The 18,247-nt window shown below is 49.8% G+C and overlaps 4 protein-coding genes and 4 non-coding genes across 8 annotated transcripts in view; 4 read left to right on the top strand and 4 right to left on the bottom strand.

Moving 5' to 3' along the window:
* Positions 1–1,582, bottom strand: part of Aud_000473 (putative extracellular threonine rich protein) — a gene marked incomplete at both ends in the record, with an annotated part of 2,440 nt that extends 858 nt beyond the window's left edge. The window contains one exon of the mRNA XM_043285982.1: positions 55–1,582. Within this exon, the coding sequence (XP_043141917.1) occupies positions 55–1,582 (1,528 nt within the window). The remainder of the gene's footprint in view (positions 1–54) is intronic.
* Positions 1,583–2,434: 852 nt separating this feature from the next.
* Aud_000472 (MCT family MFS transporter) lies at positions 2,435–4,067 on the bottom strand (the record flags this gene model as incomplete). Its single annotated transcript, XM_043285981.1, has 2 exons — positions 2,435–2,600; positions 2,674–4,067. 2 exons carry the CDS (start codon positions 4,065–4,067, stop codon positions 2,435–2,437), a joined length of 1,560 nt encoding a protein of 519 aa, XP_043141916.1.
* Positions 4,068–4,957: 890 nt separating this feature from the next.
* Positions 4,958–5,029, bottom strand: Aud_000471. Its single transcript has one exon. It is a non-coding gene; the product is annotated as a tRNA-Ala (tRNA).
* A 450-nt stretch (positions 5,030–5,479) lies between these two features.
* On the top strand, positions 5,480–5,551 carry Aud_000470. Its single transcript has one exon. It is a non-coding gene; the product is annotated as a tRNA-Ala (tRNA).
* A 1,856-nt stretch (positions 5,552–7,407) lies between these two features.
* Aud_000469 lies at positions 7,408–7,479 on the bottom strand. Its single transcript has one exon. It is a non-coding gene; the product is annotated as a tRNA-Ala (tRNA).
* A 1,142-nt stretch (positions 7,480–8,621) lies between these two features.
* Positions 8,622–8,693, top strand: Aud_000468. The gene has a single exon. It is a non-coding gene; the product is annotated as a tRNA-Ala (tRNA).
* A 1,437-nt stretch (positions 8,694–10,130) lies between these two features.
* On the top strand, positions 10,131–11,930 carry sxa2 (putative pheromone processing carboxypeptidase (Sxa2); the record flags this gene model as incomplete). The annotated part of the gene is made up of 4 exons (XM_043285980.1): positions 10,131–10,332; positions 10,394–10,676; positions 10,741–10,967; positions 11,038–11,930. 4 exons carry the CDS (start codon positions 10,131–10,133, stop codon positions 11,928–11,930), a joined length of 1,605 nt encoding a protein of 534 aa, XP_043141915.1.
* Positions 11,931–15,684: 3,754 nt separating this feature from the next.
* On the top strand, positions 15,685–17,907 carry Aud_000466 (putative sugar transporter; the record flags this gene model as incomplete). The annotated part of the gene is made up of 7 exons (XM_043285979.1): positions 15,685–15,967; positions 16,101–16,200; positions 16,258–16,270; positions 16,324–16,541; positions 16,612–16,761; positions 16,824–17,257; positions 17,342–17,907. The coding sequence occupies 7 exons, from the start codon at positions 15,685–15,687 to the stop codon at positions 17,905–17,907; spliced, it is 1,764 nt and encodes a 587-aa protein (XP_043141914.1).
* Between the last annotated feature and the right edge of the window lie 340 nt (positions 17,908–18,247).

Raw genomic sequence — 18,247 nt, 5'->3', positions numbered from 1 at the left:
GTCCTGTCGCAGTGGGAGGGCTTGTAATGATAGTAGGACTTGAGATGGGCACACCTCCGCCTGGTGGTGCTGTTCCGCCTGGTCTGGTTGGTGTCGGGGGACTCGTGGCGATAGTAGGAGTTAAGACAGGCACACCTCCCCCAACAGTACGAGTGATGTTAGAGACGCCAGGGCCTGTAGGTATGGCAGGGGTCAAGGTCACACTCGGCAATTCAGTTGGTCCGGCCCCGGCAGTGCGTGTGACGTTTGCGAAACTGGTTCCTGTACTCACAGCAAGTCTGGAAGTTTGAGCAGCAACTGATGTCGCAACTCCAACCCCATTAGTGGGGAGGAGAACAGTTGAAACGATGGTTTCTGTAGTTGTAGCTACAACGTGGATTGAAGTGGTGTTGGCGAATCCAATTGGGCGTCCTCCAGGACCATGCGGGATGTTAGGAATCCCGGTAGCTGAGGTCACTGGCAGAGTTGTTGTAGGTCCTACGGCTGCGCCTCCGCCTCCGGGACTTTGCGGTACTCCGGGAACCCCAGTAGCCGAAGTCGCTGGCCGAGTTGAGGGTCCCGCAGTTGCGCCTGCGCCTTCGCTAGGAGCCTGAGGGGCACTCGAAATGTGTGTCCCTGTCACGGCTGGGCCCTGTGGAGCACCAGGGCCCGCGGCTGTCGGAGATAGGGCGCCAGGACCCGTTGCAGTAAACTGAGGTGAAATGGCGGGAACGCTTGGAGATGCGGTTGAGCCACCCGCTCCTTGAGGAATCTGAGGACCAGGGCAAACTGTCTCAGTAACGGTGACGGTGGTAGTAGCAGTACTCGTGCCAGGAGCCAGACAGGGTGCGCAGGTCGGCGCGGCAGGAGCGGGACATGGTGGACAGGCTTGCGTCACGACCATGGGCGCAAATGGAGACTGAAAGGGAGGCGCGGAGACTGTGACAGGGGTCGATGCACTGGCAGGCACGCCACCCCCAGCAGGAGAGAATCTCGGTCCCTCAGAGGCAGGGACACCTCCACCAGCTGGGGGAAACACCGGAGGGGCAGTTGAAGCAACTCCTCCGGCCGGGGAGATACCTGGGCGTGACTCAGTAGCCACTACTTCAGATGAAGCAGTAGCTGGATGGGACTGAGTAGCCCCTCCAGTTGGCGCTGTTGTTGGGAGTGATTCAGTAGCAGCTCCTCCAGTCGGTGCTGTTGCTGGGGGTGGCCGAGTAGCCCCTCCAGTTGGCGCTCTTGTTGGGGGTGGTTCAGTAGCAGCTCCTCCAGTCGGTGCTGTGGCTGGGGGTGACTGAGTAGCCACTCCAGTCGGCGCTGTTTTTGGGAGTGACTCAGTAGCAGTTCCTCCAGATGGTACAGTAACTGTATGAGTTGCAGGGGGAACCACAGATGGGACAGTAACTGTATGAGTTGCAGGAGGAACCCCAGATGCCATAATCGCAGCTAGGGATGAAGACAAAGCTGCACTAGCTAGACCTGCCGATCTTAAGGCCTCCGGGGGTGGTAGCTGGCCCAGGCCGGGTTTGGGAGCAGCTACCGCACCATGGAGGAGCATCCATGCTGCTGCTGCGAGTGGCAGGGCCTGCCTCCCAGTGTGCATCTTGTTCACAGAGCAACCACAGTAGGAGATAGGGGAATGCAAGGAGAAAGAGACGGCTCAGGGTTATGAGCAGCTATTCGATCAGCGAATGGTTTGAAGACATCCTGGAGATCTAGGATAAGCACCAATTATGTACCCGACCTTGAGTTATGATGTGGTCTGTATGTCATCCAGCGAGCGGTGCGGTATCGGGTCTCAGTGGAATGAGCACACTGGTAAGCTTCCAGCTCTTGATTCCGGACGTCCTGCTGGAACCTGTCGGAGCATTGCAACCACGGTCACTCTAGCTGACCATCATCCTGACGCTCGTGCCTATATTCAACGATATATATCGAGTTGAACGATAAATAATGTGGATGCGCTTCCAAAATTGGACGTGGTCGTCTCAAGGTATTATGGGGACACAAACCTTCGTGATCATCAGGGTAACCCATTTAAAGAAAGATAATGAAGTCCGTCTCAACCAGATTGATTATCCTTTGAATAACAAGTACATGGGCTCGACTTGACGTTCGGGCCGTTGGTATCCCTGGTTCAGTCGCATTGTTTCCAGAAACTGAACTGCTCACTCCTGTCCGGAATAGATTTCCGGCGTCACATCTGGATCATCTCTTCATCATCTTCATCATCTTGCACCAAGCTGCCTGTACGGCGGCCAGTCGCGCAATCCAGAGAATAGTATTCCCACGATTTCTTTTCGCGCGTACTGGTGTGTACTTTGGTCGTAGGTTGGCTTCCATTCGGCCTTCCGTAACTCCCATCAATTTCCCTCTGCAATTGCTGCTGCATCTAGGGTGATTTGTCGGGTGTAAGCACACCGCCAGACGTCTTAATATTCGATTGAGACGGGATTCAGTAGACGACCCATGGTTGACGCCAGCCAACATGAATTAATTTCGCTGCAGTGACGCATGCGAGACCGAGGGCATAGCAGCACGTTGTAAAGACAATTAGACCCCAATACTCTCCATTGCAACGGCTGAGAATCTCGCCTGCAATTGGAATCCCGGTGAGAGTGCTAATCCAAAGTTCAGTCAGCCATCAGAGTGCCAATGATACAATAAACACGCACGAATGTAGTTTGAGCTCACCCAAAGCTGACGATGGTATACGCCGTGGCGTAGTATCTCCCGTAATTCTCAATCTTGCAGAGCTGTCCAATGCAGACTGGCGTAAGACTGATATTGCTGCCACTGGCGAACCCGAATATCACGCAGTAAACAATCATTAAAGGAACGTTGCCGCCAGCAGGAAGCCAGAGACACGCATTGCACACTAGGCAGAGAGCCACTGTGACAATCAGTGTGTTGAAGCGACCAAGGAAATCTGCGATGAATCCTGGGATCGCTCTCCCTAAGACCGAGCCCACGTTGAGGAATGCTACCATTTGATATGACAATTTTGTAGAGACCCCGTGGGCTAGAGCATATGAAGAGATATAGCTGATCGGAACAAAGAGGCCCCATTCAATGAAGAAGATGCCTGCTGTTGTGAAAGCGAACTTGGCATCTCGAAAAATCCGAAAATCGGGGAGGACGTTCTCCTTGGAAGCCGGCTTCTTAGGCAGGCGCGACTTCACCAGCAGGCAGGATCCGATTACCAAGATCAAACAAATCAAGGCAATAACACGAGTTGCCCATGCCCAGCCAATCTTGGGAAAGAGAGTCTCCAGGACCAGTGGGAAGACTATTCCCCCAACAGAGCCTCCAGTAGCAGCAAGACCAGTTGCAACGCCGCGTTTTTCGTTGAAGAAATGCCCGACTGCGGATATCGCCGGCGTAAAAATGAGAGAGGCTCCCGTTCCTCCAGCGACTCCGATCACGAGCATGAAATGCCAGTATTTAGTGCAGAACCCTAGGGCAATCATCATCACCATGACTAAAACAGAGCCGGCAAGAACAAGAAATCGAGGCCCTTTCGCATCGAAGACCGGGCCGATTTGAACTCCGCAAAAGAAGGTCAAACACGAGTAAACGCCAAATATCCAGCCCACGTTGCCAGGGCTGTATTCTTTCAGCTGATGATCTTGAAGATACGCCTGAAATGTGCCGATGGTGTTGACCAGACCAAGGGACGCAAAAAGTCCCATGAAACTTCCAAATACCACCAGCCACGCCTCTAAACCGCCTTCTGGATATGTGTTTCCCTCGGCATCGGTTGTAACCCGACTCACGGGAATCCGATATTCCGAGGTATCTGAAGGAATACCATTGATGCACTGTCCATAGCCTCCTTCTTCGAGCACTCTGTTTGTCTCGTGAGTTGAAGGTAGGCCATCTTGTGAATGATGCTGCGTCGATGACTCAAGTTTTCCTGTCTCGCCCACTGAAGGCTTTTCAGAAGCTGCATGAGGCACGGCCATTGACTGTTTCTCTGAATATGAGAGTGGTGATGTTTCCTGAGAGACTGACCGGCTCTCCTTAGATGCGTGGTGATCTGTCTCCCCAACATTGGCGATGCCAGAGGTTTTGGCGTTTGTCAACATGTCAGTGTAGGTCTCAGGCCGAAGTAGACCACGGTTGACTTTGTCCTTCTTCCAATTTCTCCTCCTCTAACGTTTCACAGGCACAGTACCTTCCTCCTCGTTTTCGAGTGATTTGTGGACGAGAGGTGTCTTTTCAGTGCGGGAAAGCATGAGAGGAGACGAGCTATCTATCCAGCTGGATTCAGCAGTGGATGCAGGGATACCTGATGGAAAGACTCCCGACAAAAATCGACATTGCGAAAAGTTGGGATTTGATCTGCTTAGCGCTCTAGCACTTATGCTCTAGCTTGGACTAAATCGTCAAGTGGAGGTTTCCGAAGAGTTGCCCACTGACGGGAAGGCTCCTATTGGCGAAAATTTCGTGGCTCCAGTTGGCTTCGATCCTTTGGCCATAGCGAAGACTTGCATAAGAGAAGATACTAGACACAATCAGGAAGGTCAACTGAGAGCTTGGGAGCTTTGGCATGGCTGCATGAGGGGTTTGCTCACAAGGCTGTACATGGGTAAATCGCCATCCATATGGGATTCATGGTTTTGCTGACAGCTCAGCGCAAGTGCAGGACTGATCGGTAAGGCAAAGCGATCCAAGGAGGTCATTGATACGATATTGGACATGGAAATTGCAGGTAAAGGCAGTAGATGAGGCTACTATGTTGTTGCGATTGTTATAGTTCTGTTACCTGTAACTATTGTAAGGACAGGCTGACTGTTTCGGAGACTGCCGAAAGGTGGGATCTTCCTTGTTCAACTCCGTAGGTGCTGTTTGCATCTTTCCACTGCATGTCATCTCTTCAATACTGATTTTCTGATCCTGTGAGAAAGGAAAAATATATAGAGAGAGAGAATAAAGGATGAACTGAAAAGGATATTAGGGTAGATGGGAAAAAAATTGGACTCGCGGGGAATCGAACCCCGGACCACCCCCATGCTAAGGGGGTATTATACCACTAAACCACAAGCCCAATAGATGACACTCAAATCGTAACTGTGTATTACCATCCTACAATTTCATTGGGCGATATATGATGAACACTGCCCAATATCCTTCACAATCTCGTCCATTTGAGGACTTCATGGCGACTTGATAACACATTTTGTACTATCCAACACTGCAGTAACTCATCTTGCATAGGGCAGATTCCCAACCGATGAGCCGGAAGAATGCCTAAATTTGCAGTAGTCCCAGGGCATGGCAGCCAGCCACAACCAATGCGCAAAGCAAGGCCAATCATGTGTAATATTAGCTTTCCCGTCTTGTACAACCTCCCAGTAGAGGTGAAGGTGGAGATGACAAAGGCCCGAACATTTAGTTAGGCCATACAAGGTGGCAGATGTATGATTCTGGAGTTGAAGTTTGACAAGGAAGTCCGCTGCGTCAAAGAGCACTAAAACCCAATTCTCTAGTATCAGCTGGGCTTGTGGTTTAGTGGTATAATACCCCCTTAGCATGGGGGTGGTCCGGGGTTCGATTCCCCGCGAGTCCATTTTTTGCTTGGTTCAAACGCCCCCAGTCTCTGCTTCATTGTCAGATTGTTCGTTTTTTATGACTCAAACACGACCAGAACAATGCTGAGAATGGCCTCCTCTGGACGCCTCACCACTCTTCAAAATTCAACAGGCTTGGCCGGGTGCATCTCTACATCCCGCTCATCCTAGGACACAGACACCTTTAGTTTATGAGGTGCATGCTTACGCAGGGCGAGTATATCAGGGCTAGTTTCGATAGGTCACAGGGATTTTTATGACTAAGTAGTATGTCTGTTCTGATGGTCCTTTTTGTGGCCTTTTAAGCGATATATGTAAGCCCATGCTACGCTGCTAGATTGGCTCTATATCCAGGGATCATAGCTTTAAAGTGAGATCTGCTTAATATCAGTAGTCTTCTTTTTATAATAAGGCACTAGCAGTGCTGGTGATATAAATATTCAAGCGGATACTTATCAGATCGATGACCATCTCCTGCAAGAGCTCAAATCATCCATTAGTCCTGGGTCCTTATCACTCGATCCTGATCACCAATCGACCACTGTGGCCTGAAAAGAATAAGAGCAGGACAACAATATTGCAACTGTCGACGAGACTACCCCGGGTATCCTTCCAGCCTCCCACCTCGGTGCTACCATAGACACGTTCACTTATCCCACAACGTACAACGTTCGACTGGGTCATGACCATCAATTGTTGGTGGATTACAATATGCTGCTGATTCATCTTCATCCATCTCCTCTGTCACCCAGTTCCGTTCATCATAATCGCAAAACAAGTCTCTTCAACACGCCCCATAGATGAATCATTCAGGTCTGACCGCAATGCCTCCTCATCCACGATCAGGCATGTCTACACCATCCAGATTCCGCATACATTGTTTTTTTTCAGGATAGTTGCCCTGTTCTTACTGGCATATGGTGATCATCCACTGCTTCGATGATGCTAGATAATGGGTATATAGTCTAGCATTGTTCAGAGCTGCAGTCTTGCAGGGTTAAGTCTTGAGGACGGAGATATGATTTGCACTATGGAGTATCAATTATCTATACAGATTGAGGGATGAGAGGCTTGCGTGTAACGGCCGCTTGGTTTACCGATGACTAACAACCATTTCCGTCAGGCAGGGCAGCTGGCCGGCGTACAGGCTGGAAATGCCCTCTGAGTAGTGCTGGGTCCGTTTTTCCTGACGCGCAACGACTTCTTCATTGCAGGTTTATAGACCGGTCCTAGGACGATCAATCGCCTGTAGAGAAGATGGTATCCTGGGGATTAAGTTACCAGAGGGGTTATCTATGATGTACCGACCACTGATGATGGGGAGAGTCACAGCAGATGGTGAATAAGATGACATACAGGCATCAGAGCATCGGAGATCTTCCCCCCTATATATTTCACAAGGAATATGGTGTCAAAGGACACAGGAGTTGAGAATCACGCTGGATTGACCTCGGATCCGCGTAGATGTATATAACAAACACTCGGTTGCTCAGTCAGTCAACGGATCATAATCCCTATCTTTGCTCGGTCGACGATATATACCAGGTCAAGCCTCATAATCCGATTCTGACCACGTGATGATATGCAATAAAACACAATATCCAATGTTAATTGAAGAAGCAGGCCTCAATTTGAATCAGTCCCCAGGGTTAGACCAAAATGATTAAACTTTCAGGACGAGTTGCTTGTAACGCTGATGTCTTGATGTCTTAAGGAATGCGATACCATTCGCCTCTCACAGTCGGCATGGGATAGACATCGGGTTATGGGGTTGGTCCTCCGTTCTGGATGCAACTCAATGAGTGTGGTTTTAACAGGTAGTATATATACGGTCTTGGAGGCTGAGCAAAAAAGTTGGACTCGCGGGGAATCGAACCCCGGACCACCCCCATGCTAAGGGGGTATTATACCACTAAACCACAAGCCCACTTTGTTGACACCCGAAAAACTTTTTGCCTCTCTGAATCAGCGTTTGTGACCGTAAGTGTGGGTGTGTCACAGCAGGGCATAGCCTTGCTGTAACATAGTACCTTATCATTTGCGGCTAGTCACGGTACTGACTAGAGCCAGTCTCCGAGAAATGTTTACATACATAGGATAGGGGCTTTGGTTTCTGTGCGTCGTGTGTTGACATTGTATTTATATTTTACCGACACGGACTAGTCCTACTACAACGATCAAAATACTGAGCCAACTAGAACAATAAGCAGACGGATATATCACAGACGCAATGATTACCAGGCAGTCACCCAGACCGGGCCTATGAAGCTGGATTGTGATCGTAAAAGAATATCTAGTTGCCAGACCAAAGATGAGACAGCATGAAAGCACCTGCGACACTGGGAATAAAGTCAGGCAGTGTAGTATATCGAAGATATCGCACGAGGGGCACAGATATAGGTATTTTGGCTCGGCGACAGTGCAACAGGTACCGTACTTTTTCCCAACAACCGATAGGCCAGGGGACCATTACCTACTGAGGCCTAGTAACCACGACTGTACTTCATGAATATCGCGCGATCCCAGTATTTCCCATACACGTGGTGTCCGATAATAAAGATGCTAACTCTACCCACAAAGGTTACTATGGCACTCCCAGAGACTTGCAATGACCAAGCGAGAGGTATGACTCCCTTAAACACTGCTAATCACGTACGACTACTCACTTGACGGGGTAAAGTGGCTTCTATCAACATCCCTCCTCTGCCCTACTATCCTAGCAAGTGACCTAGCCCAAGGCTTGGCCCAGGTCGAACATATATAGGCTAAACCCCTTCAGCCTTAAAAGACAGTCGAGAGTGGCTAAATCGAGCACACAAAATCACAACACATGACAGGGGATAATATAGAAAGTGGCCATCTGCAAAGCTGCAGGGAACTGAAAGTTAATGACGGCTGAATAAGGTAGCCAGGACAATATCAATGTCTGGTTCGCTCCAATGCTCGCTGCAAATAGCGCAGATGGTGAAGATCGCAAAAGATATAGTTTGACATTTCTCCGTGCTGCGATTTTTCTTACCATATGTATTGTCATATATAGTCAAAAGCCGCCAGAACTCTCAGCAAGTCGGGCTTGTGGTTTAGTGGTATAATACCCCCTTAGCATGGGGGTGGTCCGGGGTTCGATTCCCCGCGAGTCCAAATTTTTTGGTTTGCTCCTTCGGATCTTTTTGGGCCCCATATGGGGAGGAACGGTCAGGGTGCATATCCAGGAAGCAGTCAAATCATGTAGTTAGTTAGTTAACCAATTTAATGACCCAGTACCATCTCATCCTAAACGGGCAGGTAGTTATCGAACCCAAATGAAACTCAAAAAGAAGCAATCATTCAGTGGAACGTTATTATCGCCACTACCAAAGTATCAAGGGAGATATCTAGTTGCCAAGCATCGTATTAGTAGACTGAATTACGCCATACAGGGCATTCAATCCTTTGCAGTGCAATCTAATTTGTCTCTTATCGGAATTTCCCTGCCTACAGGGTTACATCGGCCCACGAAATAAATGAACTCGGTGGTGAAGACCAAAAAAGAGGCGGTCAGCTTGCTGTCTGAGCGATGAAAAGCCTCTCCTATCTACGAGCAATTAGGTCTGCTCAATGCGAAGAAGTTGTTTACTGGTAGACGTTTCTTTTTGATATAGCATTATAGCAGAGCAAGAAAATGTACTCCGAATGCAAGGTATCAGGTACCTAAAGCTTAGCCTTCCAAGTAAGCTCAACACTATCCTCTCCAAGATAATGACGCTCTCTCGTGCTTCTGCAGATCGGCCCCAAAACAGGATCCATCTCCGTTGGAGGGCTTCAGCAACACGAGCGCATCATTCAAATTATTATCGCTAGACTAGATAGCTACCTCCATCACCGTCATTACCATTACCATCACAAATTTGATAAGGAACGAAAGAGGAAATGCGACTCATGCTCAGAGGTTTGCTCTCCAGTGGGCCGCAGCTGGCTGGATCAAAAGCACCCCAGCCAATCTATCGGCTTATCTATTTAGGTGCATATCAGGACTTGATCCAGTGCTAGTCCAGTGGCTGCTTTGGCATCCTATCAAATAGCTAGTTAAGAGTCAAGTCATTACCTTTAATCACCCCTTCCAAGCGAAGTCCGTATCTTCCGAGATGCGTCTCCACACGAGCCTTGAGCTTGGACGCATTCAAGCTCTTCCCCGATGGCAAGCGTCGGCTTCCCCTCTTCAGCCAAATGAACAAAAGCCCATGATTGGTTGCCTCTCGAGCCTTGGATATGATTGTTGGTTGCTAATCACGCATCCATGTCTTAACGTTCCCATCCCGTCGGCCTTCACACATCCTCGCCAATCCGAGAGAGGGCCCCTGGTGAAGGCTGGAGTTCTGCAGCATTCGATTGTTCTCTGAGCTTTCCATGTCTCCCGTCTGCCTGGCGATAGGCTAAAAGCACAATGTGCTTCCCCGCTGTTGAACTTAGCGCGCGAGGCATGGCTATCGTCATATAAATGCAGCCAGTCCTTCTCGGTGAAATTGGGGCTGGTCTTCATCCGTACCTGGAGGCCTCAGTTTCCCTTCATTGATTTCCCCTTTGATTTACCCGGTCGAGATGTTGTTCGGCTCGGTGGTTTCGACTGCCTTCCTGGCTCTCTCTTTGTGCGTGGACAGCACGTCTGCTGCACAACATGGACGGTTCGGTCAGAAGGCTCGTGACTCGTTGACCAAACGAAGCTCGTCATCGTTGGTTACCCACAAGCCAGAGACTCGCTCAAGCCACAAGGACTTCCGGTTCCTGAACAAGGATACGAAGCGTATGTATTTTGTGTTACCTGCGTCGGGATTGATGATCGTCTGATCTAAATACTGCCTCAGCCTATCTCGTGAAGAGTCTGCCCGATGTGAAGTTCGACATTGGTGAGATGTACTCCGGCTCAGTCCCTATCGACAAGGGCAACAAATCCAGAGAGCTTTTCTTCATCTTCCAGCCCACCGTCGGTGAACCCGTGGACGAAGTTACCATCTGGCTCAACGGAGGGCCAGGCTGCAGCTCCTTGGAAGGATTCTTCCAGGAGAACGGCAGATTCACCTGGCAGCCGGGGACATTAGCCCCAGTTGAGAATCCTTACTCATGGGTCAACCTGACCAACATGTTATGGTATGTCTTTCCTTTCTATGCCGTTGTGCAAGATCCGGTTTCTGATGCGCCTCGACTGTGGCAGGGTTGATCAGCCTGTTGGCACGGGTTTCGCCACGGGCAAGCCGACTGCAACGTCGCAGGAGGAAACCGCGGAAGACTTTATCAAGTTCTTCAAGAACTTCCAAGAGATTTTCGGCATCAAAAACTTTAAGATCTATGTCACCGGAGAGAGTTATGCGGGACGCTATGTCCCTTACATTTCCGCCGCAATGCTGGACCAGAATGACACGAAACATTATGATCTGAAAGGTGAGCCTCATTCTTGATTACCCGAGCAGGTATTGCTGGTCACATACTGACCATATTTCCCTCAATACAGGTGCGCTCGTTTATGATCCATGCATCGGCCAGTTCGACTACGTGCAAGAAGAAGTGCCTGCAGTGCCCTTCGTTCAGCAGAACGCCAACCTGTTCAACTTCAACGCAAGCTTCATGGCCGAGCTGGAAAGCCTTCACAAGTCCTGTGGCTACCAGGACTACATCGATGATTACCTGGTGTTCCCTCCGTCGGGTGTCCAGCCTCCCAAGATGTTCAACTTCACGAGCGATGCGGAATGTGACGTTTTCAATATGATCAACACCGCAGCCTTGACTGTCAACCCCTGCTTCGACATCTACGAGATCAACCTGATGTGCCCTCTTCCATGGGACGTTCTTGCCTTCCCTACCGAACTCGTCTACCAGCCCGCCGGCGCCACGGTCTACTTTGATCGTGAAGACGTAAAGCGTGCCTTGCACGCTCCGAGCATCAAGTGGGCCGAGTGCTCCTCCGAGTCCGTCTTTGTGGGTGGCTCTGGCGGCCCCGAGCAAGAGGGTGACTTCTCCGCCAATCCCATCGAGCATGTCCTCCCGCAGGTGATCGAGGCGACAAACCGTGTGCTTGTCAGCAACGGTGACTATGACATGATCATTCTGACCAACGGTACCTTGCTCTCCATCCAGAACATGACCTGGCATGGCCAGCTGGGCTTCCAGTCGGCTCCCAGCACTCCGATCACGATCACTTTGCCCGACTTGCAGTACGCCGACGTCTTCGCTGAGAACAAAATGGCCGGAGTGGACGGTGCCCAGGGTGTCATGGGTGTCCAGCACTATGAGCGCGGATTGATGTGGGCAGAGACCTACCAGAGCGGGCACATGCAGCCCCAGTACCAGCCACGGGTGACGTACCGTCACCTGCAGTGGTTGCTGGGCCACATTGAGTCTCTGTGATTGTCTGTATATGTGTGTGTATGATGAAGAATATACAGGGGACGGACAAGGGCTTCGGTTGTTTTGACCGACGTAAATAGCAGTAATTATTGGAGTAATACGCTATACTTTGCGAGGAAAATCTATCCTGTGACCTGAATTATCCCAGGAATACATTCCCTGATTGGGTTTTACTGAACATTGTCAACCAGTTTAGCTTTCCCTCGATGGCTGATATCAAAGTTTTACCCGTCCGGGTAATGTATGTTGCCTGACAGGGGTTCTCAACGATGTAGCTGTTGCCCGTTTTCCTCCTTTCGAGAAAGTAAGCGTGTGAGTCTTGCGAGAATGGATATTCCTTCACAGTAGAAAACAATTTTTGGTACATGGTAGGACCAAGACCGCTCCATGCGGTCCAGTGCACTGTGGGACATCTATATCTGAAGCTGAAATGGAGGAGACAATGCGGCTATAGTCTTACTAAAACCCTCAGCTCCATCCACGTCCCTTGCCCCATAGTACACAAATGTGATCAAGGGACGCCACACGCTTAACTAAAACGTGGATGAGAATCTACCCCATAGAAAGCTTTAAACCAGAATCGACAAGATATGAGCAACTTCTATGGTGTGCATGCATGGCATGACTCGTGAGATACGCTAGCTGAGGTAGATTATCAGTTGGCTTGAAGACAGTCCACTCGCACATCCTCTGCTGAATTGGACCCTCAGTAGTATCCGTCTGCGCTTGTACATAGTTTGCCAGTGTAGTAGATCTTTTGTCTATTTACGCAGGTAGCCTATTCAGGAAACAAGGTACGTGATCACAAACTATCTAGGTCGAGCCTAATATCTAGGGTAGACAGACTAGCTCAGGCGATTTATTAGACGGGAGTCTCCGCAATTGTAGGAGACCTGTATGGAGTAGTTTTATTATCCCGCAGTAGTCCATAGTCTTGCTAGTCAGTTAGGAGACTGGGCGATCCAATGGCTGGCCTGTTAGGCTGTTACTGATGAGATTACTTAGGGAAGACATGCAGTCTTAGTTTTTTTCCGAGCTGAGAGCAGAAGTAAGACACCGTCGCACTCGAAACCTAGTCTGTCCTCGGGTCCCTGGAAGAAGAAAAAAAGAGGCAAAAAAAAAGAGACCAGAGTAGAAGCTGATTGGTAGTAACTGCGACAGGGTGATATTGGCGGTTTGGATGCTAAGAAGACGCATGCGGAATGAATGAATTGATTTGCATTTGCCCCAGAAGACGCCAAGCTCCTAGAGACGATCGATACCGGAAATGGGCAGAATTTCCTTGGACGCTGCCTTGGTTTAGCGGACCGTCGACAGTTGGCTACAGGGATGCGTATTGTTGGGTAATATAGACAACATTAGCGCTGCATTGAGTCTTCAAGTTATCTGAAAATCCTACGATCGATCGCATAGAGAAAAGACTCCTGGTACCTTAGACTTATCACCATATCCCTGTTACGATATAATAATGTATTGTGAATGAGTAAAGGTAAGGTACCCAGTACACTCCTGTACCACCCTGGTAAGATACCGTACCAATTTCCTACCTTCCCATAGAGTGGGGTTGCGGCAAACCTTGTCCTAGGCGGGATTGGCGCAGAAAAGAGAGTTGCCGATGACGTAGATTATCTACAAACACTTCAGCACGTGGAAATTCAATAATCAGGGTCAAAATTTTCTGCGCGATCCATGCCCATGGATTAACCTAATACTCTGAACTCTGGCTCAGATGGAATAGATGCATACTGATTGAAAAGATTGGCAAATATGGCAAAAGAAAAGATAAAGAATGCAGAAAGTAAAGAACAACAAGAACAAGGCACAAGACCGCCCACTACAAAGTGCTGCAAAAAAATTTGACAGTGGACTAACTGGTGGGGGGGAGTGCGGTCGGTCAGAGCCGGTTACTTCGATATCAGCTATGTATCTGTGCCCTTGAGTCTGTGCCACTGCTGAGAGGACCGGCGTTATACTCTCACTGCTTTTGTCCTCGGATAAATGAGCACTCGACGGCTCGGGATCGGGAGAGGGGGCTTCGTATCACCCGCTTTCCTCCCGTTGCTTGACATGCAGCCGTCCTAACGGGAACAGTCATAGATGCTCTGTTATCTACCCTGCAGGAGAAGATGATATGCGTGCTTATCAGGCTGCTCCAAGCATAGTTACTGGGATGTAATTTGGGACTTTTCAGAGGTTGTTTGTCTTCATCTCATGGCCTTGCAAGGTTGGCACTTGACAGGGTAGACGACACCAATGGGATTAGACTAGTCCATAAATGGATTAGTTGAAACCTCCAGTCCGAGGCGCAAGCCACTCCTTTTGCCCAGACCATCGTCCCCACCGCTTTCCACAGCCGGTTCAGGAAAACAAAAAAGGGCCCGCTGCCCCACACCCTCACTATACCACAGCCACTGAGAGCTTGGACACCGTCGCTTTTGGCTGGTGCGTTTGTACCGTATCTTACCTACAGCGACCTGGGAAAGGAGATTTATTCCAGTTTAGTTTAAATAATGACCTATACACCTGCTGTCTATCTTGATGCGATGCAATTCCTGTTTAACGATAGGATGAATAGTCTAAGTGTAGGTAGCATGATTCCGAAAAGCCATTCTCGGATGCCTATCTCTTGAGATAGAGAGGCAGGCTCCTTGGCCATGGTACGATGTATGATACCTTTTAGGTAACATTACGACATTAAACCGCAGTAGGTAATAATCTAACCTCGTTCAGACCCATCAGCCCCATCGATACCTAGGATAGATAGCCTCCTGTCTGTCTGCTGCAACCTACCAGAGGACTGCCTTGCGAAACGCTCAATCAAAATGCACCCTGCTCATTATGATTATTGCATTTCCTGTCTTCTGATTGGATTGTTGGATTCGGGACCGTCGGTTTTATCCCGTTGAGGCTTTGTTTCCCCGTCTTTCCTGGATTGTCCGATTTACCAGCGGACATCGGGAGTTGCCTCTATTGGAGTCTCCGGTATATAGATGCTGGGTTGCCCGCCAATCTGCGACGATATTGTTTCTCTCTCTCCAACTTCTGCAGTTCTGCTTTCCTTACAACCTCTCCCTCATTCGTCTACACTGTCACGAGCAACCAAGGTGATAGCTGATTCTTACAGCTTCTCTCGGTTGACTCTTGCCCAGCTCAACTTATCGACCCCACATTTCCCTTAGAACTGTGGTTGTGTTACATTCACAAGCTGCCAAATCCCACTCTGTGAGACGTTTTTTTTTTAAGATTGTCGAGTCTCAGTATCTACTCTTGATTTATATACCACTCCTCACAGCCTACTGCGAATTCTTACGCCTGTGACAAGCAGCATATTGGCCTTTCAGCTGTACGGCGTAGGATCAGCAGCGACAGCAGCAACAGCAACAACAGACCCACTGAATCTCGTCTATACGCCCTCAGTGCCGTTTTTCGGTCGATCACGTATCATTGTCCCTTGCGACTGGCCTCTGAGGATTTCCTCCCGAAGTAGAGCCCGTGGACGAATATCCTCGTGTTCAACTGCCATTGCGCCTCTTTCTGGCCCTGAGCGACAAACCGCTGATTCCACCCTTATTGACCTTGCCCGTTCTACCGAACAGAACCGTGACCGGTCGCTTTCCCAATTGCGCCAATAACGAAAGTCGAAGAGACAGTAGATCTAGGTCTGAGTGACGGAAATTCGACCTCGAACCGGACCATTTCCTGCACACGCCAATCCCAATCGTCCCATAGTAGCACCGCAGACCGGTCCGCCATCATGCCATTTTTCAACCCGTTCCGGAAACACGACAGAACCACCTTCCATGGTGTTGTCATTCCTATTAGCAGTGCCCCATCGCATGCGCGCCCAGAAAGCCCAGCCCTGGAAAAGAAGCACAGTCCAAATGTGAAACCTGATGATTCCAGCCTGGACAAGGCTCCTTCTCAGGAGAATGGCTCTGCCGCTTCAATCCCCGAACGCAGCCATCTGACTATTGAAGCTCTCCGTGCTGAGATCGAGTCTGATGTTGCTGCTTCGGGGCTTAATTCCGCTTATGACCGTATGTTCTTGTTGTCCACGACTGTTGAGACTTGGATGCTTCTGTTTGTCCGGTTCCTCGGCCTTTATCTTCAGACCGGATCCACTTTTTCTAATTCAGGAATCTTCGATCTAATGTTGGCGTGGTGTTCTAGGCAAATCAAAGGTCATTAACCGAGCAATTCAGGATATCGGCATGGGCCGTTATCAATGGGAATTGTTCTGTCTTTGTGGGTTCGGTTGGTTGGCAGACAAGTAAGTCAGATCCTCTTGTTTTTTAATATGACCATCTGTCGCTAATTGGTCTCGCAGCCTTTGGCTACAGGTAAGAACATTGTCAATGCCAGTGTATAAAACCCCAGACACTGACCAGATCAGGGAGTTGCCCTTACATTAACACCGGTTGCGTCTGAATTCGGCATCTCTTCCACTCGGGTTCGTTTCACAACCTGCGCCTTGTTCGTAGGGCTTTGCCTGGGTGCGTCCTTCTGGGGTATTGCATCAGATGTCATCGGACGTCGACCAGCCTTCAACCTGACCCTCTTTATTTGTGGTGCTTTTGGTCTGGCCGCCGGTGGTAGTCCCACATGGCTTGGGTACGTTCATTCAATATTTTCTGTCCGCAGTCGGAGGTCGGAGCTTGCGGCTAATATACCTCGAATCTAGTGTCTGTGCTTTGTTTGCCTGCCTGGGCCTCGGCGTCGGCGGGAATCTTCCTGTTGATGGAGCTCTTTTCTTGGAATTCCTGCCTTTTGCTTCCGGAAATCTCTTGACCATGCTGAGTGTATGGTGGCCTGTTGGTCAGCTTATCGCTAGGTTGGTGTTGACCCGAACCGTCGAGTTCTATAAACTGAACAGATCAGCTAACAACCCTCTAGTCTTATCGCCTGGGGCTTCATCCCGACTTATAGCTGTGCGGATGACCTGCCCTCCTGCAATGCGGTGGGTGACGGAGTCGCCTGCTGCGGCAAGGACAACAATATGGGCTGGAGATACTTCGTGCTCACTATGGGTGCTCTGACCTTTGTCATGTTTATCTGCCGCTTCTTCCTGTTCCATCTCTACGAGTCCCCCAAGTTCTTGCTCGCCCGTGGTCGCCAGGATGAAGCCGTTGCTGCAGTCCATGGGATTGCCTACAAGAACAAGGCCAAGACCTGGCTCACCGTGGACATCCTCAATGAGATTGGCGGTTACCCCGAGGAGAACGTCCCCCAAACGCTCAGCAACAAGGAAATCGTCGAGAGATACCTGTCCAAGTTCTCTCTGCAGCGCGTCCGCCCCTTGTTCGCGACCAAGAAACTCGGCTTCACCAGTAGGGCCCCTTTTTTTTTATTTTTATTTTTTTTTTTTTCCCTCTTGAGTCTACGTAAACATTCGCTAACGTGACTCCCAACAGCGGTCATCCTCTGGTTCTGCTGGACCACCATTGGAATGGGCTACCCGCTCTTCAACGCCTTCCTGCCCCAGTACATCAAGAACTCTGGCGGCTCCACCGAGACGTCCACCTACATCACCTACCGCAACTACGCCATAACCTCCATCGTCGGCGTCCCGGGCTCCGTCCTGGCCTGCTACACGGTCGACCTCAAGTACGTCGGCCGCAAGGGCACCATGGTCATCTCGACCCTTATCACCGGCATCCTCCTCTTCTGCTTCACCGCCTCCACCGACTCCAACGTCCAGCTCGTCTGCACCTGCCTCGAGGCCTTCTTCCAGAACATCATGTACGGCGTCCTCTACGCCTACACCCCGGAGGTCTTCCCGGCTCCCAGCCGCGGAACCGGAACGGGTATCTCGAGCTGTCTGAACCGCATCGCGGGCCTCTGTGCGCCCCTCGTCGCCATCTACGGCGGAAGCGCGAACCCCAACTCCCCCATCTACGCCGCTGGTGGCCTGATCCTCGCCTCCTTTGTCGCCATGTGCTGTCTTCCTATCGAGACGATGGGGAAGCAATCGCTGTAAAGCAGTTTCTTTTCTCTCTTCTCTTCTCCATTGCGGAAATGATACCCTAGCCAGAACATGGGCTTGAAAATCAATGAAAAATCCGACATACTCGAAGCATGAAGAAAAGGAAAGAAAAAAAGGATGCATTCGCCCGGGTCTTCTCCGGACAATGTATGTAATACTTCCATGATGATGCCATGCTTGATGAGGTGGGCTTGGACATGTATACTCTGCTGTTTTGTTTATTCCGACGAGTTTCCTTCCCCGTGGGTATAAGTGCCTCGTCTCGCTGTATTTAGCGGATACGTGTTCAACGTATATATCACCGAATGATAAAAGATGAATAAAAATATGGATA

The sequence above is a fragment of the Aspergillus udagawae genome, assembly GCF_001078395.1.
Source record: "Aspergillus udagawae IFM 46973 DNA, scaffold_1, whole genome shotgun sequence".
Lineage (NCBI taxonomy): Eukaryota > Fungi > Ascomycota > Eurotiomycetes > Eurotiales > Aspergillaceae > Aspergillus > Aspergillus udagawae.
This window is presented reverse-complemented; position numbering and strand designations above follow the sequence as displayed.